Here is a 24439-nt window from a genome sequence, read left to right as displayed (position 1 = left end):
ACTTTTTTGCCCATAATGCAAAAAAGAAGTTTCTTCACCTACCAATGAACTTATTCTCTGCAGGAAGGTGGAGGTCAGCAGTAAGCTCCAGGTTTCTTGTCCACTGCTCCATCCACTCTTGCTGGATATCTGTATGAAGGTTAAACATCTATTAACACATAAGAAATACTTGCCAATTTGATTCAACTGCTGAATAAAGTGAACTCTCTACTTTTATATTTTAATTTAAATGCTTTTCCAACGCCATTGTTTGCCATATAAAAGACAGAGATAAATGCTGGCATTTCTACTGCTGGCTCTGCTTTATATGTGGCTGAATACCACCACACAAGGGAAAAAAAGACAATGTATTCACTGAACGCTTACAATGTACGAAGCAACTGCTACAGTCACAGTAAACACACACACACACACCCTCCACGTTGTATTGTGTGCCAAACCACTTCTCCCTGAGGGGACACTGGCCCTCATGTTCTGGTGACAACAGCATCAGGTTGGCTTTCTCAGGGGTGAGGAGAGACAGAGCTGCACTGATCACCTACACACACACACACACACACACACACACACACAAAATCAAATCAAAAGATGTTTGCAGCACAGAGAGAGATCATATTTCCTCCCTTTCTAAAGAACATCAACATTAATGGGAGACAGTTTTAGCAGCCAAAAACAATGAGACAAAAAAAGAGAACAGGCGTTAACACAAAAAATATGCAAAGCCACAATTAGACTGTAACTTTTGATGCAAAATAACATCCACCAGCAGAAAAGAGGATCTCAGCTCTAAGAAATATATTAGAAACAAAATCATTAAAGGAGCGATGAGAAACACATCTATATTTTTCTACCTTTGAGTGACCTGTTTCATTAACATCTTTATCTAAAAAAAGGACATTTTGCATTTTAGAATAAAAGCCCTGAAAGTGGTTCACTCCCAGAACTACTGAACTACTTACTTCTGAATTGAACTCAAACATCAACTGATCTCCTGTCAGGAAGTCTTCTTTAGGGAACAGTTGCATGTTTTCACAAATGTCCTCCACGTACTCTATAGGATCAATCTGGCAAAGAGAAAATCAAAATCGAGAGGCTTTACTCACACAATCTCATTGATAATAACAATGATACATTGCTACATGTCCAAAACACGGCAACTCAGCGACTAATGAAGGCTGTTAGCCTTACTTGCTCCTGATAGTGAAACTCATTTGCTTCAATCCTCTGAATCTCTTCATATATCCTGAGTGCACAGACAGACAGAAACAAAGAATTACAACTTTTATTCACCTCATAAAATTGCTTAGACGCCACAACACCAGCACTCTCTAAGACAGAATAAGGAACATAATAATAACAAAAATAATAAGACCATAAATATACAAATAACAGCCAACCACACATATTATGTTGTCACTATCTCAAATAAAGCAGCATTTACTACAACTACACAATGAGTCAGACAATCAAACAGACAGAAAATCCATGTTGTATATTGGATTTCAAACTGAGAAATATACCTATCTTATATCTACCTATCTTAGTGAGGATATTTTTGGAAAAATGAGGACCGGTGGACCTGTGTTCACTTTTATAGACCCCATTTAAAGCACTGTTTAAGGGTTAAGATTGATTTGAAGGTGTGTGTGTGTGAGTGAGAGAGAAAGTGAGTGAAAGAAAGTGCCTTTGCAGTGGTCCAAGTGTCTGCAACATCTTCAGGTACTGGAACACGAGGCGAGTCACCTGTTAAAAGCCACAGACAAGCAAATTATTAGTGTATAACCACATTTATTGTTAGTAGAATTCCAGCAAAAAATGATTCCTTCCTTTCTGCAATCAATCGATATGGAGGTATTGTTAAGTTTTATGATCCATAACAATTACAGTGATGCCAAAAAGAAGTTGCCAATCATGTTAACTATGGTTACCTGATTATAGTCATTAGAACAGCTCTGAAAACTGAGTTGGAAAAAGTGGTTTCATTCAGAATACTAAACAGCTCAGTAATACATGTCTTGATCCCACTTTTAGAGAATCAGACATGTAAATGAAAATATCAAATCTCTGTTAAAGTAATAGTAAGAGTAAAAAAATAATTATTACCATTGAACAAAACCATTGTTCATCAGTTGTGACAAAGTAAAAAATCACTTACAATAACTTAAAATTAGTATTTTCTAACTCCAGACATCAATTTTAAAGGGGCCTTTTGATATTTTGAAATATGCATTTGCTTCCTTGCCCAGAGTTATAAAAAAGATTGATGCCTCTCTCATAGCAGTACACCAGGTATGAAGCTACTGCCAGTAACTGATTTGCTTAGCTAGCACAAAGACTGGAAAGTCCACTGGTTTCATAGTCTCGCTAATTAATACATAATATCTTCATTACAGTGGAATTATGCACCAGACTGTTTCTTGCCAAGACCAGCTACGAAGCAGACACTTTAAAAATGCAGGCAGATTTTTATGGTCTCAGTCTTGTTGCAAAATCTGATCTTTTTTCCACTAGTGTCTGTACACAGTTTGTGGCACAATCCCCAATCCTTGTGAAGACTGTACAAGTAAGAAGCAGCATGCTTATTCATGAGCATATGAGATGCAGGTGGGGTGCATTCTGTTATCTTTGAATAGCACTAGAATAGCTGTTTGTCAGTGTCCATTTTTATGCTAGTCAAGTTAGCCAGCAGTAGCCTCATAATAAATACAAAAAGAAATTGTCCTTTTTGTATTTATGGTGCTCTTTGCCTGCTATTATGTTTTACTTTTTGATGTGCTATATAAATAAATTGTACTTACTTAAATGAGAGCTGTATGCTTTCTGTAATACTCTATGGGCTACCTAAGGCAAGCTCCAAGCAAAGTTAACCCCTTATACAAATACAGCCTTAAACCTGTGAGGGAACACTTTTCTGAACTGCAGGAGGTTTTTATTGTCGGCACCAGTTTCATATTAAGTTGGCTTGCTGTGTGTCTAACAGGAGGAGAAGGCAAGGCAAGGCAAGGCAAGGCAAATTTATTTGTATAGCACAATTCAACAACAAGGTGATTCAAAGTGCTTTACAGAGACATTAGAAACAAAAACAAATAAAAAGCATGATTTAAAATTAATTAAAACAAGCAAACAAACTAACTAACTAACTAAACACACACATTTCACACCTGTTCGCGCGATCTGAACCCTTATCGTAAGGGGAGCTACCAGTCCTTCTGTGGACGAGCTACTTTCTATTTTAAATTCCCTGAATTTAAAATACTCTCTAGACCCAGTCTAGACCCAGCTGGGGAGCTACCCAGAGCTCTAAACCCACTTAACAAACAAACAAACAAACAAACAAAACAGTATATAAAATCAAAACAGATAAAATCAGAACAGTAGATAAAATCAGTAGTTAATGTAAGTTTTGAAATTTAAGCTTAACAAACAAACAAAACAGTATATAAAACCAAAACAGATAAAATTAGAAATAGATAAGATCAGTAGTTAGTGTAAGTTTTGAAATTTAAGCTTAAAAGTGTGGATTTGGTGCTTTATTCAAATGCAGCTGAGAACAGGTGAGTCTTCAACCTGGATTTAAATAAACTGAGTGTTTCAGCTGATCTGAGGCTTTCTGGGAGTTTGTTCCAGATATAAGGAGCATAAAAGCTGAATGCAGCTTCTCCGTGTCTGGTTCTGACTCTGGGAACTGATAAAAGACCGGATCCAGATGACCTGAGGGATCTGGATGGTTCATACTGGGTCAGGAGGTCATTGATGTATTTTGGTCCTAAACCATTCAGAGCTTTATAGGCCAGCATCAGAACTTTAAAGTCTATCCTCTGACAGACAGGCAGCCAGTGTAAAGACCTCAGAGCTGGACTGATGTGGTCCACTTTTTTGGTCTTAGTGAGGACTCGAGCAGCAGAGTTCTGAATGAGCTGTAGTTGTCTGACTGATTTTTTAGGTAGACCTGTAAAGATGCTGTTACAGTAATCAAGCCTACTAAAGATGAATGCATGGACTAGTTTTTCCAGGTCCTGTTGAGACATCAGATCTTTTATCCTTGAAATATTCTTGAGGTGATAGTAAGCTGACTTTGTTATTGTCTTAATGTGTTTTTCTAAGTTTAGGTCTGCATCCATCACTACACCCAGATTTCTCGCCTGGTTTGTGGTTTTTAGATGTATAGATTGAAGTTCTCTGGTGACCTGTAATCGTTTTTCTTTGGCGCCAAAGACTATTACTTCAGTTTTGTTTTTGTTTAGTTGGAGAAAATTGTGGCACAACCAGTCATTGGTTTCCTCAATGCATTTACCAAGAGCCTGTACAGGGCCTCGGTCTCCTGGTGACATTGTGATATATATTTGTGTGTCATCTGCATAGCTGTGGTAGTTTATTTTGTTGTTCTTTATAATCTGTGCCAGTGGGAGCATGTAAATGTTAAACAGAGGGGGTCCCAAGATGGAACCTTGGGGAACTCCACATGTGATACTTGTCTGCTCAGATGTGAAGTTACCTATTGATACAAAGTATTTCCTGTTTTCTAAGTATGTTTTGAACCAGTTTAGTACAGTTCCTGAAAGACCTGCCCAGTTCTCCAGTCGTTTGAGTAATATGTTGTGGTCAACTGTATCAAATGCTGCACTGAGATCCAGTAAAACTAGGACTGACATTTTTCCACTGTCTGTATTCAGACATATGTCATTAAACACTTTTGTCAGAGCGGTTTCAGTGCTGTGGTTCTGTCTAAAACCTGACTGGAAGGCATCGTAGCAGTTATTCTGTGTTAAGAAGTAATTGAGCTGTTGAGAAACTGCTTTTTCAATGATCTTACTTAAAAATGGGAGATTTGAGATCGGCCTGTAGTTGTTCATTTGTGTCTTGTCAAGATTGTCCTTTTTCAGTATAGGTTTGATTACAGCAGTTTTTAGTAGTTCTGGAAACACACCTGACATTAAGGAAAAGTTGACGATCTGTAACAGGTCTGACTCTAAAGTCTTTGAGACCTTTTTGAAAAAACTTGTTGGCAGGACATCTAAACAGCAGGAGGAGGAGTTCAGTTGACCTAAGATGTCCTCCAGGTCTTTGCTGTTAATAGGTTGAAACTGTTTCATGGTGTTTAAACAGTTTTTTGGTGGACACAGTACATATCCTGGATCTGCTGTTGATGTTCCAACTGCTTGTCTAATCTTTTGGATTTTGTCTGTGAAGAATTTGGCAAAGTCATTGCAGGCCATGGTCGAATGAAGTTCAGCTGCCACTGGCACAGGAGGGTTTGTTAGCCTGTCAACTGTAGAAAATAAGACCCGAGCATTATGGCTGTTTTTAGTGATGATGTCAGAGAAGTAGGACCTCCTTGCATTCCTCAGTTGTAAATTATAATTGTGAAGTTTCTCTTTATAGATGTCATAATGAACCTGGAGGTTTGTTTTTCCTCCATCTGCGCTCAGCTTTCCTACACTCTCTTTTTTCATTTTTCACTAGTGTGGAGTTTCTCCATGGAGACTTTTTCCTTCCAGAGATAACCTTCACCTTAATGGGGGCAATAGTGTCCATTACATTTAACATTTTTGCATTAAAGCTATTGACGAGCTCATTGACTGAACCTTTGGACAGGTCAGGTGTTAATGGGAAGACCTGGTTAAAGATCTCACTACTGTCTTCAGTTATACACCGTTTTGTGATCACTGCTGTTGATATATTTGTGTGGGCTGAGATTTTACTTTCAAAGAAAACACAGTAATGATCAGATAAGCCCACATCAGACACAGTAATGTTTGAAATGCTCAGGCTCTTGGAGATCAGTAGGTCGAGAGTGTGTCCTCTATTATGTGTGGCCTCTGTTACATGCTGAGTCAGCCCAAAGTTGCCCAGAGTGTTACTCAGGTCTTTAGTCCCTTTGTCCTGAGGGTTGTCCACATGGATGTTAAAATCCCCAACAATAATTACACAGTCGAAATCAACACAGATCACAGACAGCAGTTCACTGAGGTCATTAAAAAAGTCTGTGCAGTATTTGGAAGGCCTGTAAACATTAAGAAACACAACTTTGGATGGGGCCTTCAGCTGTAAAGCCACATATTCAAAAGACTGAAAACTTCCAGGAGATAGCTGCTTACATTGAAATGATTCATTAAATAAGACAGCAACCCCTCCTCCTCTCCTGCTCACCCTGGCCTCACTGATAAAACTGTAGTTAGGAGGGGTCGTCTCGATGAGAACAGCTCCACTGTTATTTTGGTCCAACCAAGTTTCAGTTAAAAACATAAAATCAAGGCTGTGCTCAGTGATTAAATCATTAATTAAAAATGTTTTCCCAGCTAAAGATCTAACGTTTAATAAAGCCAACTTAAGTGTTTTAGAGGCATTACTTGTCCCCTCGTGTTTGGGAGCAGTCTGTGGCACACAAGGTATGTTTACTATGTTTAATTAAAGATCTTTTAGAGTGCAGCTCTCTGTGTTTTGACCAGGCCACATGTCTCCTTCTGTCACCTAAAAGTACAGAAATTTTAAAACCTTCTAGTAAACAGGGTCCCAGCTTCTCCTAGGAAAAGTCACCACTGCCATAATCCTCGCAGCCCGGACCCTCCACACATCACACATCAGACTGCGGAGACAAAGCATGAAGGTGGTAAGGAGGAACTAAGGGGGGCGAGGCTGGGCAATGTGACTTCGATTGCTCTGTTGAGGGTGGGGCTCGGTGGCGAACCTTTGGCTGCTTTGGTGGGGGGTTTATGGGGGACAAAGAGGGATTGGGCCGGGGGGTAGATCTGAGCCCAGCATTGACCCGCTCCATCATCTCTTCAGTGAATTTCAGGTGTGGGGAGGAGGGAGAAAGGGAGGGGGAGGAGGGTGATGGGGGTGATGGCCTGTCAGGGGTTTGGGGGACTGGGGAAGATCCTGGTCCTGGTCGTTGGTGTTGTTGAGAGAGTTGGAGGCAAATAGGGACCCCTCTTCTTGCCTCTTCTTGCCTCAGATGTCTCTCCTTTCTGAGGCTCTTCCCGGGTGGGGGCAGATGGAGCTCCTCCTCAAGGTTTCTGCTGGGCTTTGTCTGTTCTTGGAGTACTGTTTGTTCTTCTTTATGAGATAACTCCTCGTTTATCTCAGCCTTGGCTCCAAGCACAGATGGATGACGTATGGAATAAAACAAGTTGAAGGTGAACAGTTTCACCCCTGACTTGTTAAAATTAAATCCATTTGCTTTAAACAGATGCCTGCGTTCCCAAAAAATATTAAAGTTGTTGATAAAATGCACTGAGTGGTCAGCACATGCTGATATAAGCCATTTATTCAGTGTAAACAGCCTGCTGAATCTCTCGTCTCCTCCTCTGACCGGCGGTACAGGTCCACTGATGAATACAGCTGCATTCAGAGAGTTTACAGTGTTTAATAATCCAATAAAGTCCCGTTTCAGAACCTCCGATTGTTGTTTGGACACATCGTTTGACCCTGTATGCAGGACAATGTTTGTCACAGTTGGATATTCATCTGCAATTTGAAGAATTCTCTCCTTCAGGATGTTGACCATATCGTTAGGAAAGCAGAGGACTTTAGTGTTCTTACCGCACATGCTTTGTACATCCTTTACAGCAGAGTCACCCACAATCAGCGTTTCAGGCCTAGCCTTTAGCTTTCCCCGTGGATTTTCAGGCCTTACTTCGCTACTTTTAGATGGATGGTTGTCCGATATAGATCCAGGGTCCTTTGATAGTGGAGCAAATCTGTTCTGCAGTTTCACATTCAGTTGGGTTTGTTGTTAACCTTCCTATTCACGGTTGTCCAGTCCTGTTTCCTCTCGTATACAGGGGTAGAAGAGCTTCTCTGTCTCGTAGGAAGTGAAGGCCAGTCGGTTTCAGAGATTTCAGCTCACTGTGCCCTGCCTGTGGTACGTCCTCCCCCTTCCAGGAGACATGATTTATGTCTTGGTTTTGCACCAAGACAGTCCAAGGGGGGATTATCGCTTGAGGATTTATAATAGTGCACAAAGTCTACTTTCTTGGTCATGTTATCTGTGCTCCTTAGCTGTGTGCTAGCTTGCTCATCGCTATTGTTTTGAGTCAAAGGCAAGGTTGTTTCATTTCCACACAGTCCATTTACCTCCACGTTTACTTCTAAGTGATGAATTTTTGTCTCCAGTGCTGCAATCTTCTGCAGGAGGCTGTGGTAGTCATCTGTGGAGAGGGAAGGCATCTTGTTGCTAGTTAGCCTAGCGGTTAGCACCTTTCTAGGTTATCGAGGCTGCTCGGTGCCCAGACGCTGTAATCAGGCTTCAGCTGTGTCTAGGCCACAGACACACGGAGCGCTGAGGATAAGGTAACTATAAAAATGTTGCTGTTTCTGTTAAGAACACTTTAGTCCTAATGATCTATAAGTGTCCAGAAGCTATCGCAGGTAAGCTCATATGGAAAAAGGGAAAAAATCAGCATAAAAATCGGTAAAAATCAATAAAAGAAGCAAAGCATTTAGAGAGCAAAGAGATGAAGCGTCCACACTCAGAAGTGGGAGACATGTCACTGGTAATCCAATGGCACACTGTAATTTTGATGTCAAGCTTGACACACTTTAGTGTCATCCACCTCGAGTCTGCTGATCCCTCTAATCAAGTCATTTTATTTAAAGAACAATTTTTTAAAGACGAGAAAAAAAAGCTAATCTATATAAGCCAAAGTCCGCATAGGTATATAACCAAGTGAGTGATAAGACTTTTGAAGGTTGTAAGGTTTCCCTTTGTAGTTAAAATTCCATTGACCAACAATGTTTAAGCAGCCTTTGTAGATAAGCAGTTCATATGAAGTTCAAAAGGACTTTATCTGCTGAAAAGGAAATCTTGAAACCATTAACTATTGTTTCACAAAAGCTTTATATTGGCCTTTTCACCATTTATAATAAGCAACAAGTCAACAGGAAAGTCTTGTCTGGATATCCCTCAAAAGTAAGCTTTTGTCGCCATAGGGCAAACTAACTGAAGGTGTTCCCAGATCCAGATCATCATGATTATGCACTTAGTTACTGGCCCTTAACAAAACGATATACATACTTTAGTACACTGGTATTACATATTCCTAATTCCATTGTTAGTCTTCCCACAAAAAAAACAGAAGACTAAAAAATGTCTAAACCTAATCTGACAGCAAGGAAAAACAAAAGTCGTGTGTAGTACTTCCATTACTACCTTCTGTTGAACCTCAGTAACTGACTGGATTGTGTAGTTGATCGACTTGTTCAGGTGTACCACCAGAAATATATCACTAACTCTTACACTTCACTTCATTTCATATTATTATCCATAAAACTCTTGTGAGTTTGTCAGTGAATTGAGAGGTTATTCTGCTATTGATCCAAATAAACAATATTCTTGAGGTTGTTTAAGTATTTATACGGAAATTACCTCAGTAACGGTGAACAGGATATTTTTCCATTGCATACTTAAGAGTACGAAATGGTCCTCTTGTCAAATTATCAGGCACTGCCTTTGTGTTAAATACAAGAGTTGCCATAGCAACTGACGCACAGTGCTTCCTTGACCTTAACTGTTGTATGCCAGCTACTTCCAGTATCTTAATAATGAAGAAAACCTGACTCTTTATGATATGACAATTAATAATAAACCTTGCGTGGGAGATTGATGGTTAAACTGCTGATTAATTTAATTTGTCCAGTCCCAAGGTTTTTTTCCTTTTTATTTTGAAAGAAATGCAGAGGAAATAACAAATGTTAAGAGTTTTCTTTACCTTGTAGAAGTTTTGGAAACCCTCATCAGTTAGGGTGATGGAGATTGAAAAGATGGAGTAGGTGGTGTTTTGGTCAAAGCCAGTTTCACTGTTTCCTCCAAACAAAGCCACAGCCCAGCACCTTTGAAAATGCAACATAGAAACATAACAATAAATTACCACAAATAGGCCTTCGACTAAAGAATTACTCACTGTTGTATGCGGTAAAATGAATGAACAATAAATAGAGGGCATTCAAGACATGTCACTTGATGACTCCTGGCTGCAAACACTTCACTTTCTACTGGGTGAGTGAACAGTCACAAAAATACATGTAATATTAAATCATTCATTTGAACAGCTTACACACATTTGAGACTTGTTGGACCATAAATCAAGGTGAACACTTCAGTTGTTTAAGAGTATAAAGACATCTTTCATTCATCTGATGATGCACTTAAAGGACAAGTTTGGTTGAGAAGTCTGCTCTGTATCAGAATAGGCTACTAGGGGGAATCTAAAACCTTTCTATACTGCAGTCTTTATACTGCACTTACAAAAATGTACTATTACATGGCGTATTTCTAATGGATTTATCAATGGTAAATAATCAGCAAGAACATGGTATGATAATTTGAGGCCTCTGATCAGTAATGTTCTACAGACGGACATAGAGATCATTTCCAAATCTGACAGAGCAGGACAACATGTTCCCATTTTCAAACCCGTCTCTTGGCCCTTTTTGCTAGGATTGTCTGAATTCAATAAAAACAACCACTCCACTGCCTTTGCAGTTTGGGAATTAAGTCAAAGTACACTCAAATTTCACTGTTGTCATTTATCAACAATTGAAAGGATTATAAACACTAAATAGGAGCATTCTTTTACACTATCCAAGTGGTGCTGATGGTAAAGGGAGCATTGGATGGGCTCTTGGTAACGTGGGATGACACAAGGTTTGGTAAATCACTTCACCACTTAGCAACAAGAGGCTGAAATGCACTTGTACAGCCATATCCAGAGATGAGAACGTATGAATCACATTGTCAAGTGGGATGGCAAAGTGTATAGTATGAAGATTGGGCTCAAACACACAGGGCTGGCGCAGAGCGGGGAAAAAAGCTCATGTATACCCAGCAAATTGAAGAGCTTTTAATTGGGTTTTGGAGTGCCCTCAAATCAGAAAAACAAACAGACAGAAGCAATAACACTCACTTCTTCCTAAGCACTGAGAGGATGCTTCCTGTGCCTTCATGGCCAATCAGCCAAGAGATGTAGTGGAGAGGCTTCACTCTGACGAAAATGAAAAGTAGAAACAAAAAAACATTGATGCAATCCATCTACAATCAAGGGAAAAGCATGGTATCTTTTGACTGACCCAATTCTATATTTATATAAAGAGACATCAATGCAAATCAAATGCATGCGTGGGGAAAAAACAAAACAAAAGAATTTGATGAAATTTCTCTCAAGAGATGGAGAGCATTGTGTGACTCTATATTTGTTGTATATGTTCTGCATGGCGCTCACCTGTAGTATTTCTCCTGAGGAGGAAGAGCCCAGGTGATATTCAGTGCATGAACTTTCCCGACGGGGACAACTGTGAATGCAAACAGGTGGAGAAACACCATCAAGCACCTGAATCAAACGGACACTTGGCCTGGAGAAGTAAACCTGACATCAACAGAAAAAGCAAATGGAACCACTGATTTTTTGATTCAGAGCTCTTTCCTCTTTCTGTTACATATATTTTAAATAAAACTGCATAAAGGCAGCCTACTGGTGGTGGTCAGAGGGCCCGGTGGCGCCAGTGTCCGGCAGCCTCGCCTCTGTCAGTGCGCCCCAGGGTGGCTGTGGCTACAATGTAGCTTGCCATCACCAGTGTGTGAATGTGTGTGTGAATGGGTGGATGACTGGATATGTAAAGCGCTTTGGGGTCCTTAGGGACTAGTAAGGCGCTATATAAATACAGGCCATTTACCATTTACCATATTTTGCATGCTCTTATTTTCGTATGCTAACATTAAACTCTGCCAATTACTCCCAACTGTTCAGCCATCTAGAACACTCCGTTTCCACTATTCTTGGGTCTGTATGTCAGTGATAAATGATAACCCCATTAATGTCATCAAAATTGCTTGTCTAAGAAAGTGGATAAACTGAGCATCAGCAACAAGTCCCTGTACACAATAAAAAATATTTGTACATTCTACTCATTTTCAGTTTTAACTATGTGAAAAACTACTTTAGCAGAGTCCATGAATAAAAATATGGAGCTGGAAATGAGAACAACAAGTCCCCTTTAAAACTGCAATTTGAATCAGCTTGACAGCCTCGAGTAACTCGTCTCAGCTGACATATTACACATTCTGGTCCTCAGTGGCTCTTTTTAATACATCCGGACTCATTATAAATGTCTTATATGCATCATCACAGGGACTGAGTGAAAGCTGTTTTGGGATTAGTGTCACTTCAAGATGTGAAGTGAATTATTTCTTTGTGCTCAATAACTAGCCAGTTGGCTAATAAGCAGAGAAGCAAAGGATTTCACAGGATGTGTCCCGATCATGTCAGGGCTTCTACTGGCCCAAATGTAGAAGGCAGTAATGGATCCAATGTGCTTGTTCTAAATAAATGGTCTGAAACTGGATATGAGATTTTAAATGAGACAGTATGTTTTTATTAATGATGACAAACTACTCTGGAGACCCCGGGCTACAAGTCATTGATCTATGGAGGACCCAAAGGTCCAACTTTGAGAACCACTACTTACATAACCTGTTAGGGCTTATTTATATGTGGGAACCTGCAGTACACCAGATGTGCTTAGAGATATCCGGTAAGGTGTATCAGTACCTCTGTAGAGCTTGCTGAAAGCCGTTGTGTCAAAAGGATCCACCATATCAGAGAAATCTGGCTTGGGCAAACCACTACAAACACAAAAACAATACCATCACTTAAACAGTTCCAAGACGTAATTAAAGCGACTTCAACCCACCCTTATGTTTTAAGTAACATAGAAAACAGTTAATGGAAAAGGTTTCAAGTATAAGATTGAGGATGGATGTCTCCAATTACTGTTTACACAATCGGGGAAGTAATAGCACATTATTTCTGTCAGGCAGAGCTATAAAATCCTTTCATTCATTTAAAGCTTGATGAAAATTAATTTAGTTCATCTAAAGAAGTTAAAGTCACTTCAGGCAATTTTACAAGGATAGATGTGAGCAGGTGGAAATGTAATCCTTTAATTGAAATGAAAGCCTTAAAAACTGGAGGTTATGTGCTTTTTATGTGTGTAACAGTGACTCTGCAATGACTCATAAAGCATACGGAAGCGGTGCAGCAAAAAAACACAAACATAAAAAAAAAAAAAACACTAATTCAGCTCAGCTCCGCTTTAGGGAGAAGAGATCCCTTCCAGGTGCATCATTTTGAAGAAGAAAAAAAGCATCTGAGATGAAGAAAGCGGAGAAAGAGATGGTAAAAAGGCTTGACATTTACATTTGAGCAAAGGATATTGAGACTCAATCTATATAGCGCCAGCTTCTCATCACAGCAACTGAGAGCCTCTTCTTGAATACTCACTTGTTAGGCACCTTGCTGAAGATCTCTCTGACCCACTCCTCCAGAGTGTCCAGCTTCTCTAAAGGACGCAGTGAGTGAAGGAGGATAAATTAGAGTTTGAGTGCGTTTCAATTATTCTGGCTGAAAACAACCACTTAGTAACGATACATACTAAAATGCTTGCTTTAAAAGAAACTATGTTACAGTGTGGCTTTACATGCTTTAATTTAATGCTAAAATGTAAATGAAAATTCACGAATTTCTGTGTTTCCAACTAAATAAGGTAGAGCCTTCTTCCTTTTTAATTATTGCTAATGCAAACAAACTAAAAGCCTACATTTAGAGCTTTTACATTATTGTATAATGAGATGCAGCTTTTGTATTTTGCATTGCAGCCTTTTTTTACAAACATTTTAATGTATAGCATGGTTAATTTAATTGTGACAGCTTTTTCCTATGCATGTTTCAAATTACTAAATGGAAGTCAAAGTTGTTTTTCAAGACTAGAGTACATAATTTTAATTCAATAACAAAGGAGCAATTGTTTACAATGTTCTTCTTTATTCTTTATCCCTTCTTTTGTGCCAAGTCAACAGTCCGTTCACACTGTTGCCTCACAGCAATATGGTTACTGGTTCGAATTTGCCAGCCAGCTGGGGCCTTTCTGTGCTCTCTACGCTTCTATGAGTTCTCTCCGGGTACTCTGGCTTCCTCACACAGTCCAAAGACATGCTTGTTAACTGGTGATTCTAAATTGGTTGTAGGTTTGAATTTGAGCATGGATGGTCGTCTGTTTCTCTGTGTTGGCCCTGCAACAGGCTGGCAACCTCGCCCTATGACAGCTAGGATGAGCACCAACTCCCCCGTGACTCTGAACCAGACAAGCAGTCGAGAAAATAGATGCATGGATGGACTCTTTAATGAAACATGATGTAAAAACCAGGTAGGATTGTTCAGCTGGGCTTCAAAACAGATGTTTCCCCTTGCTGATATGGAAGCTCCTAAAAACAGCTTTTTCAGGCAACACTGATCGATATTATAAGCAAAAATCCTTTGGCCTATAGGTTGAAAAAGTTTAACCGCACTCTCCGGTCAGATGCCTGAGGTTAATTTCACCTCTGAACACAACCAGAATGATTAGTGCAATGTAGTGACATCATAATGACCTAATGCACACAGGTGCAGACATATATTACTGCACCAAGCAAGTCAAAGCGCTAGAGGTGAACAAAAAATTGAAGCGAGCAAAGAGAAAAAAAGGTGCAATTTTATGAATATTATAAAACCTATATTATAAAACCTTGCAAGGAAAGGTGTTTGCAATCATCAGCAGTTTGATGCTTCATCATTTTCCAACAGAAATGATGGTTATAAATATTTCCGGTTGTTTTACTCCAATTAGCGATCTACTATAACACCTTTGCATCCCTCTACACTGGCAGAATCTTAGACAACAAAAGAGGTGCAACAAGAGTGAATTTTACTGAGGGCGAGTAAGTGTTTCATGAGGATGGCATTTCTCAGCACCAAATGTCAACACTTCATCATTTTACTTGTATGCTGTAGTTAATTAGCTGAGTGATATTTTCTGTGAAACCAAGAAAATACATTAGATACTTTGTATGTGACTTTGTTTTGAGTAATACAGCAATTCGAGCTGATTCGGGAATGATTATCTACAGTTGGCTGAACATGGATGAAGTGGATCCTCATTTGAGATAATGATCGTCTGAATTTTTGATTAATCCACAGATTGCTTTTTCAATGAATCGGTTCATTTGGTGTATGAAATTATTGAAACAAATTACATTTCTGTCAATCTACTAATCGGCTAGTTCTTGATGCATAATAAATGGGAATGATTTTCCTGACCTTTTGACTGCACAGCCAGAGTCATGTAGTGGGCAGAGTAGTATTTCTTCCAGAAGGCACGCAGCCGCTTATACACATTGATCTTCATTCTTTTGGGCTCCTGCTTCAGTGTCTCCGCATTCCCTGGTATTGTGACAAGTTAACAATCAAGTGACAAACATAATACATGACAGAGAGGAGCCCTAACACATGCAGGGATATGAGAAGGCAGGTAAACTGGTGCAGGTTTCAGCTCTCCTGTTTGTTATTGCTGAACATACCCCAAGGAGGCCCTGCGTGTATTATTTGTCCCAGCAGTTGTTTTTACTAACTCACCCCAGCAGAACTTGCCCATAGGGTGTCCAGGTTTGGCCAGACTGCCAAATAGCATCTCCTTCCTGTGGGAGTCAGATGGCTTAGCCAGCTGGTACTCTGATAGACAGACGGAGGGACACAGGAAAAGGTAAGATGGGACAAAAAAAATGCAGAAAATGCACTAAAACACTTTATATGAACCAGGATTAATTTCTCAGAATGCAGGAGTGATGCACATAGGCACCAAGACCCACCACTGTCAACAGCCTCCACTTCCCTGTCAATGGCATCCCGAATCATTAGGGGGCAGATGAAGAACTGTGCCCACCTGAGAACAACAGGACAAAGTGGTAATGTTCAGAAGCAGACAGAGCACAGATCAGACATAAACATTTAGATGTAGATGGACGCACATGACAAACAACATCCAATATATATCCAAGTGCACACCATGATCCACACTACATCTATCGGCCTCTGAGATCTGAATATATGACATCCAAGTTTCACTATTCTTACTTCATATCACTTACTTTATACATCCACACTGTTTAGATTGAACTAAACCCATAATTTAACTAAAACATGGAGCGACATCAGACATACCAGTGGTTTAAATGTAACTTTAAAGTTTGAAGTTATTACTAAAAGAGGATTTAGACATAATTTAAATTCAAACTGGCAGTGTCCAAAAGCATTTCCTTCGTCTCCTACTTCCCACTATAATTACCAGGTAAATGCGTCTCTTTGATTCACCCGTTCAGTTTATGAATTCAGCTTGCTAACTAAATTTGATATGGTTAGCTGATAACTTGCCAAACCACCCTCTGATCAAAATAAGGTCATTTCTGGCAATATTTGGACACAATGGTTTAACGGCAGTCAAAACTGCAATAGTGAGGTTTCAAAATGTAGAGTCCACAAACCCATGGATGATGTCTCGGTGGCTATTTCCACAAAGCAAAAATATTAGGACTGAAGAGTAAAAGCGAGCGCTAACAGGGAATATGCCTGTAACGTGCCACACATTTTCACAATATAATCATCAGGTCTGCTAGAACTTTCCTTTGGTAAATTATGCTCTAGCATGTTAAGTGCCTTACTGTTTGGATTAGACCATAGATTTTCCCTTATAGCCTCTATGAGTCTTTGGTTTCAGTCTAGTTACTAATTGTTAATTGTTCTAACTTGTCTCCGTTGCTTCATATGAGTTTATATTCTCCTTTTTCTTGTTTCTGTCTTGTGTTTACCTGTAAATCCTCACCACCTCGTAAGGATGACTGCTCGAAAAATAAGATAACAACCAAAAACGAAAAAGCCCAACTGACTCCTAACCTGTCAAGAGCCTCTTTGAAGTTTTTCCTCTGAATGTCAAACTGGAAGATGGTCCTCTCACAGTCCGTGGAGGCATTGTCGCTCCCACCGTGCTTCTTGAGGAAAGCATCAAAGCCGTTTTCTGATGGATACTTCTCACTGCCCATGAACACCACTAGGCGACAACGAAATCACAGTAAGGGTGAAAAGAGAGAAGGGATTACAAATCATCAAAAAAAAAAAAGGAATCCAAAGAAAATAATCTATTAAAGCTACTTGCACGATGTGTCTTTTGTCGTTTTCTTATTTATGTGGACAATGAGACAAATGCAGACAATAACACATCACATTTCTGGCTCAGCTTTAATAGAATTTTGATAACTCTGTCTCAGATGAAGCCGCGTACATAACTCTAAATAGTGCCGGGAATATTTGGTGACAGCATGAGAAAAGGTTTCCTTTCAGAATGATCATTTGGAAACAATGTTCAACAATCACAATTGGTAGAGGAGACAGATAGCAATTTCTCTGCTGACAGTAGCATCAATAGATTGGATTGCAATTCTGAAGTTATGTGGCATTTTGTGCAAGCCTAGCTTTTTTTTTTTCCCCCAACTGAAAAATATCTTGCTTGCTTCCTCATAGTGAATGCAGTGATTTCTTGCCTTGTTCTTGTAGGTGATGTAAAGTTAATCTGCCAGCAAGGCAAGGCAGACATTAACCCACAGGCCCCAGATTTCCAGGAGCCCCAAAACCCCACGAACAGTGTAGCGTCACTTGGTTGGTAGTAAATTAATTATTTGCACCTCACATTCTAAGACTTTCCTTATGCAGGAATACATTAATTTTTGCTTATATTATGTATAGGAGTTAAAAAAAAAAGGGACATTCAGTAGGAGAAAGCTGCAAATGTTCAAAAGCAACTGGTATACAACAATCTTTGCTGGATTGTTTGCTGTTTACTGTATCTTGGGATACATTATCATGCATTCTATGTAGTAAATGGGCATTTGTAAGTGATGAGTTAGATGCATAATGCACAGAGAGCAGGCAGAAAAGTGGGTCAAATAGAGCCTGAAAACTAATTTTTTGCCCTGTGGCCCCACAGTGGGTAGATCTGGTCCCTCTGGAGATGGATATTCTGGGAAATGTCACATATTGTTAACTGATACTGAACGAGACAAAAAAGGCTAAGAGGCACACTAAATAATTAAAACAAACTACACAAGGATGCATTTAAAATTAGGATGTGTGATAGGAAACATTGAAAACATATCTGAGGATGTATCTGGGGACGGAGAAACCACTGAATTAAAGAACAATGAAAACTTTTTTAAAAAAAAGATGACAATACTTGTCTACTGGATTAATTACTCACTGTGTTCCAGAAAGTGAGCTAGGCCGGGGAGATCGCTGGGGTCACTGAAGCTGCCCACACCAACACACAACGCTGCCGCAGACTGAAACACAGGATATCGAGGCATATCTGAGTCTGGCATTGCACTTCAGGGAAAACTTGAATGATACTCTGTTTATCTTGCTGCCAAAAAAGGCCATAAAGACAGAAACCAATGTAATAAAGTATTGAGACGCAGGCAACAAAATTGTTGAGTTTGATAGTTTTATGGCCTTAGCTGACAATATCAAAAACTAATCTTATCTTTTAAATGCCAAAAGCAATATATGAAAAGAACTTTCAGGTACAGACATGTTTAAAGTAGTGTTAGCTCCTGATGCTTACTGCACTGGGGTAGTTCTGATTGATCTAATACTAGGCATTAGTGGAGACCCTCCAATCATCCACCATCTGAAACAAGCCCATATAACACCTCTGATGCATAAGGTAAGGTAAAGACGCAACAACAATGCAGAGAAAACAGAAAACCCCAACAATCACATGACCCCCTATGAGCAAGCGCTTTAGCGACAGTGGGAAGGAAAAACTCAATTTTAACAGGAAGAAACATCCAGCATAATCATGCTCAGGGTAGAGCAGCCATCTGCCATGACTGGTTGGCATGAGGGGAGGAAGACAAGACAACGACAAGCTGTAGACGAGAGCCAGAGATTAATAATAATAATCTCTAATGATTAAATGCATAGAGGTGCATAAGCGCATATATGTATATGGCTCAGAGACCAGCCACATACGTAGTTTACTAAAGGCAGAGGAATTGAGAAATCATAGGGATTTGCATGTCATAAAGGCAAATATTCATTCATCTCTCCACCTACAGACTCAAAATTTAAACTATCACAACTATTTTTTATCATTTGAGAAGGCGTGCCTTCACCAAGAAGTGAAAATACAAAGCAAAGAAACACCTCGATCATCTCCTGAAATTAAGTCAAGGATTTAACACACCCAACCTAACACAGTGCATTAACATGCTTATTCATTCCGATATTGTCGCAATTACTTATTATCAGCAGATTAGACATGCGAACCTCACATCTACAGAGATGCTGTCAACAACAACATCCAGCTAGCGTTAGTCTTATTTTCTAAAGCTCACACTTTGATAAAGACTTTGATTACATTCTCAGTTTATTCGTCAACTGCCCCAATCCAACAAAGTTAGAGCCACTTCAAAGAAAGTTAACAGCAGCTAATAGCAGCTAACAGAGACCAACAGGAGCTTCACTGACTCATCGATTTGTATCGGACTCCTTTCACGAAGTTTTACAGCCTCCTCCAGAGTAAATAGATGTAGACACCTGGCATATTGACAGCTGAGGTAAACAGAGGACCGACACCCTATACTCACTGCAGATGAACCCCAGCAAGGGTTGTCTGTCTTACAGCGGCCGCTGTAGCTAAGAGTATACACTTGAATCGGGAGTGGAAAGAAAACAAAATTCTGTAGATTGCAATCTACTGACATCTAGTGGTGAGATTTTAAACATTGTAGCTTTAAGCCAACTTTCTCGTCATTGGTTCGTATCTGCAAAAGGAGGTTTGAGGAAAGGTGGGTGGAGCTTCTGAGCGTTGAGATATCCACTCCAACTTTTATGTTATTAAAATACTTTTTAAATGTGCAATATTGCCATTGTTTTGACAGTGAGTACTGCAGGGCGTGAGCAAAGTCTTTCTACTTTAAAGCTTGTAAAAAATCAAACTTGTCTTTATTTTCTTAGAAGAGATAATGATAGAACTAAAGTGTGTTTTTTAAAGTATTTTGTTGACTCTATTTACCTATAGGGGATTTTCACAAGCTTCACTGAAGAGGTATGTGCCACACTGCTAGATCTCTTGCACCTCTTTTGCGTTACCCCACCATGGAACATTTTCTAGATCTGCCACTGATCATATATAAAAACAGCTGTCTGAAACAAAGCATTTAGTGCAGTCTCAAGCCTGAGCACATACCCTGAACTCTAAATGTTTGAAACTCTGGCTGTATTTCATCAGAGTATTAGCCACTGTACATGTTGCAGAAAATATAGAAGAGCATAAAAGATGCACCTTAAATAGTGTGTGGAGTAATGGTGTCAATTTGTTTTTTACATTATTTCAAACAGTGTAGTTTTGCAAAACATAAATAAAGTCTATATGAAATGCTCTCTTGTTTCCTGTACCTGTTTCTCTGCATTTCCTTTCTTCTTTTTCCCCTCATTGTAATCATCTTCATCATCGATGCCCTCATCTTCGTCATCTTCCTCAGACCCATCCTCTGATCCATCTTCAGATTCATCATCGTCCTCCTCCTCCTCTTCTTCTTCACCTTCATCTGACTCTCCATCTTCTGTCGGTCCACTGTAATCTGAGATGAGCAGAGCTCGCAGCCCGTTTTCTAACACAATGTACCTGAGGAGAGTAAAGTCAAAGGTGAGATAACACAAGGAGAAGCACTGTGGTATCAATTGAGTTTTAGAGCCTTCACTGCTTTTTCTTAACAGCTTAACAGTTATCCCTTTGCAGATTGTATCTTATACCCTTTCAGCCCATCTTGTGCTGTGCTTTTTCACAGCAAATATTCCATCCATGCCCCACAGAGGCCTGAGGCACTGATCTGTGCTTAAAGCATGAAATCATCCCATCAGACTACAATAATATTGCACTGATCCAGCTGGATGGGAGGCTCAATATCATTTTTGGATCTGGGTTAGTGGATCTGGGTCGTTTTGTCAGCACTTTCACAGTCATGAATGCAGAACTTTAGCAAGATGTATTTCATTACACATGAAATCCTATTAATACCTTCGAGTGAGAATAACATACATAATAGAACAGATAAATCATGCAACTTTTCCTTTCTTTAAACAGCATAATGAATTATTTAAATCCTCATGGGAATCTGGTAGGAATGCTTGACTGTGCGGTAGAAGAGTTTTTGTTTTTTTTACCTGTACTGTTTGGGATCACTGGGTGATTTGATGATCTCTCTGTCACCGACATTATCCTCAGCTTCCCCCCCTCTTCCCGAGTCCCCGGCAGCCTGAATTTCCTCCCGGGACGCCGGCTCTGTAGCTTCTGCTGAAGCTCCCACTTGGACCGAGCCCGGAGAGTCAACCGCCGGGGCGTTTCTTGACTTGTTTGTTTGCGGCATCCTCGACAGAGATGACGAGACTCTGGCACTGCAGGCTGACAGCCAGGGGCGACCACAAACAACAGGACAAGTCGCTGTCAACGGCAATTTACTCCTTAGCGCGGCAGCACACCGTGTAAGCCTGGACAGAGCAATGATGAAGACCTGACATACGAGTGTGGGGGAGAAAAAACAAAGCTAAAGTTCAGCGCTCTGCGTCTAAAACAACACAGATTAACCAAGACTCTCGCTGTGGCGTGGGCCTATAGATGTGAAACTGACCTGTCACACACATATGGACACACACAACCCCGGCTAGCCAGCGCCCACAATACAGCTATTCATACAACTGTCTGGTGGTTTCGCTCTATTCAGCTGGATGTCAGCTAAAATCCGACCCTGTCTCACCAGCCCGCAGCGAAACCTGAACCTATCATCTCACAGACCACCAAGAGCAAGTGGACATTTGAGAGGAAACACGAGTGAGAGAGGAAGGATTTAATGTTAACAAGCCGTGTCTGGTTCTGTTAGATGGTATTTGACACAAACAAAATAGAGCCGGAGTGATTATTTTTTAATCTACTTCTACTTCTTCTTTTTTTTCTTTTTAGAAATACTTCACGAAGCCGGTCAAAAACAATGAAGCCATACCTCTCTCTGCCGACAGCAGAAGGGCCTCGGTGCCTGCGAATGTCCCCCACAGCAACAACGAGTGCTGTGATTTGTTGAGAGGAAGACGCGCTGAACTATGACGGCCGATGATTGGCTCTAGAGACAAGGAGGCGTGGTTTGGGTGTCAACACGTGTGCGCTGAGCAGTCAGGAGCGGTTACGTTGTAACAAGCTTCAGGCCCTGGACGGGCAACGACAGGCAGCCACCTGGATGCAAACAGACATCTGTTTATGATTATGACCAATAGATTGATAATATATCTTACCGGCCGCTTGTCATAACAGGTAAATGTCTTAGTTTCTCATCTCCTCATGCAACATGAACTCTCAGAGCTCTTTGAAGTGAATGCTGTCTTGTCAGCTAGTGACATAATAATAATAGTATCTGTACTTCAGAAAAACTGCCTCACCACACAGGTTGCACTTGTGAAGTCTTCACATATGGATCATTGGGTTAGGGACCACTAGGTGGCAGGCACCCTTGAGGTTTATCTAGCTTTAAGACTTCCATTAGAGGACTATCCTTTAGTGTTGTTTTCATCAAATGCCAAGAGCTTTTAAGATGTGCATTAATGCATTCAGCACATTTGCAGGGAGATACTTACCACAACAGATGAGAAGATAACAAGAGGGGAAAAAAAGAAAGTTTTATTTCCCCACATTACAGCATTTGGGTATGTTAACAAAAAGACCTAAAGCGAGGGTTTACTGAATTGGTCTAATATACCTTTACTTCAAACGTTATGTCACAGTCAAAGAGTTAAAAGCATCATCCTATGAATAAGCCACGTTGACATTTGTCCAGCGCTCCTCCTCGGCCTTCACTCAGCAGCGTGTTGGCATTTCCCCCCCTCCGCTGTGCCAATATGTCCTCCCCCTCACTCACCAACTCTCTCTTTTCCTCCCTGTCTGAAGCCAATCTGATTTGCCCCTGGGCTTCTGTCGGCAGAAAGAGGTGATAAACACCGCAACCATGACAACCGGCGAGCCAGACACACGCCTGAGTTCCTGGATCCTAATGGCTTCACTTGGCATCCTCTCCTCTTTTAATTCATCAGGTCCGGCCTTCACCTGAGTTGATATTAAGGCTCTCTGGACAGATGAAGGCGCCGTGATTCCGCTACACTTTGAGCTCTCTCATCCAGTCTTTTAAGATAAGAGTCTATCAGCTTGTGAGATGAAACAGTGTTAACACTAAAGCATGCACACTGCTTTAATTAGACCTCAGGAATTAGTCACTGAATAAATATTTCCTCTGTCTGGATAGTATTAACGCAAATGCAGGAATATTGATTCTTCTGACAGCGATTTTCACAAACAAATCCTACTGATCACTAATGGAGCCTCTGTGAAAACACTGTCACTGGGACAAGGCATGTGAGCACAAAGCGATTGCTCACCCAAAATTGCAAGGCCGTGGTAATAGCAAGGATAAGCACCGTATTAGAAACTCTGTGAAAGTGCCTTTATGTGTGTCTCCATGCGAAAACTTTCAGAGCAAAAATGGCAGGCTTGAGCTGGTGATCGATTGGACGGGCGTCCACAGACTGTGAACCTCACCTTTAACGCTAACACACATGGCCTTTTCCTGGTAAAATATATTGTATTTGTTTGGCTGCAACGTGAGCCATCATAATTTTCCGCCTTTTTTTGGTCCCTCTGTATGACTGAGCCCAAATTGAAGTTCACATCGGGCACCTCAGGCCTCCCCAGCAAAATGTGTCTGCGTGAAAATGGAATGTAGAATGCAGCCAGCTGAATCAACATAGGTAATATGAATGTGTCCCCCTCGGACACCTTCCTTGAGTCACGGGAAGCAGCAGCAGCAGCCTTTACCTTAAGACTCTGAGAGGGCAAGGTTCCCATAGCAACTGATTTGAATCCTAATTAAAACAGGAGATTTGATTAATTAGTTCAATGATGTGTGTGTGTGTGTGTGTGTGTGTGTGTGTGTGTGTGTGTGTGTGTGTGTGTATGAGAATGTGTGTGTGGCATGACTGTTTGCATGTGTGTGGGAGTCTGCATGTTCTCGTGAGTCACAGTGTATCTCGTGTGTAAATGAGGATGGGGAGGGGTGGTGGTTTTATATATGCCTATACGTGTGTGTTTATGTGTGTGTTTATGTGTGTGTTCGTGAGCCTGTGAGTAATCCTTTGAATCACTGCCGTGTCTCCAGCATGCGTGTGTGTGTGTGTGTGTGTGCTATGTCTCCCGGGAGGCTTGTCCTTGCCTGCAGTACTACTGTGTGAATCAGAGGTGAGGCCTTTGGAGTTGCCCTCTGCTTTAATCTGGAGCTAATGACAGAACCACCTGCCCTCCTGGCCATCCTCCCCCTCCTTCCAAATACCTATTCCATCTATCTGTTGGCTCCCCCTTGCACTCCCCCCTTTACATGTTCAGCCAACCCTCACAACCTTACCCAAAATGCTCACTGTCTCCCTCCCACACTCAGCTTGTTTTATTCCCTTTTTCGCTCCTTCTGTCCCTCTTCTCTTTCACTTGC

At 40.6% G+C, this 24439-nt stretch overlaps 1 protein-coding gene across 3 annotated transcripts in view; it reads right to left on the bottom strand.

Annotated features, from left to right (window-relative positions):
- Positions 1-22055, bottom strand: part of LOC146552288 (nardilysin-like) — a 33387-nt gene extending 11332 nt beyond the window's left edge. The window contains exons 1-18 of one of the 3 annotated variants that reach the window (XM_085256534.1): positions 21917-22055; positions 21084-21407; positions 20316-20544; positions 18115-18196; positions 16758-16911; positions 15677-15750; positions 15444-15539; positions 15129-15251; positions 13278-13335; positions 12546-12619; positions 11220-11289; positions 10905-10982; positions 9711-9831; positions 1685-1743; positions 1189-1243; positions 960-1064; positions 415-538; positions 43-129 (exon numbers count right to left, since the gene is read on the bottom strand). In XM_085256534.1, coding sequence (XP_085112660.1) covers positions 43-129; positions 415-538; positions 960-1064; positions 1189-1243; positions 1685-1743; positions 9711-9831; positions 10905-10982; positions 11220-11289; positions 12546-12619; positions 13278-13335; positions 15129-15251; positions 15444-15539; positions 15677-15750; positions 16758-16911; positions 18115-18196; positions 20316-20544; positions 21084-21286 — 1792 coding nt within the window. In that variant the 5' untranslated portion in view covers positions 21287-21407; positions 21917-22055. The other 2 variants (XM_085256535.1, XM_085256533.1) reach the window with 2 other exon arrangements.
- Between the last annotated feature and the right edge of the window lie 2384 nt (positions 22056-24439).

Source organism: Mchenga conophoros, linkage group LG19 (assembly GCF_057382185.1).
Source record: "Mchenga conophoros isolate Kocher_MC1m ecotype Shallow Benthic linkage group LG19, M_conophoros_male_GT1.1, whole genome shotgun sequence".
Taxonomy (NCBI): domain Eukaryota; kingdom Metazoa; phylum Chordata; class Actinopteri; order Cichliformes; family Cichlidae; genus Mchenga; species Mchenga conophoros.
The sequence above is the reverse complement of the archived record's forward strand: the minus strand, read 5'-3'. Positions and strand labels throughout refer to the sequence as shown.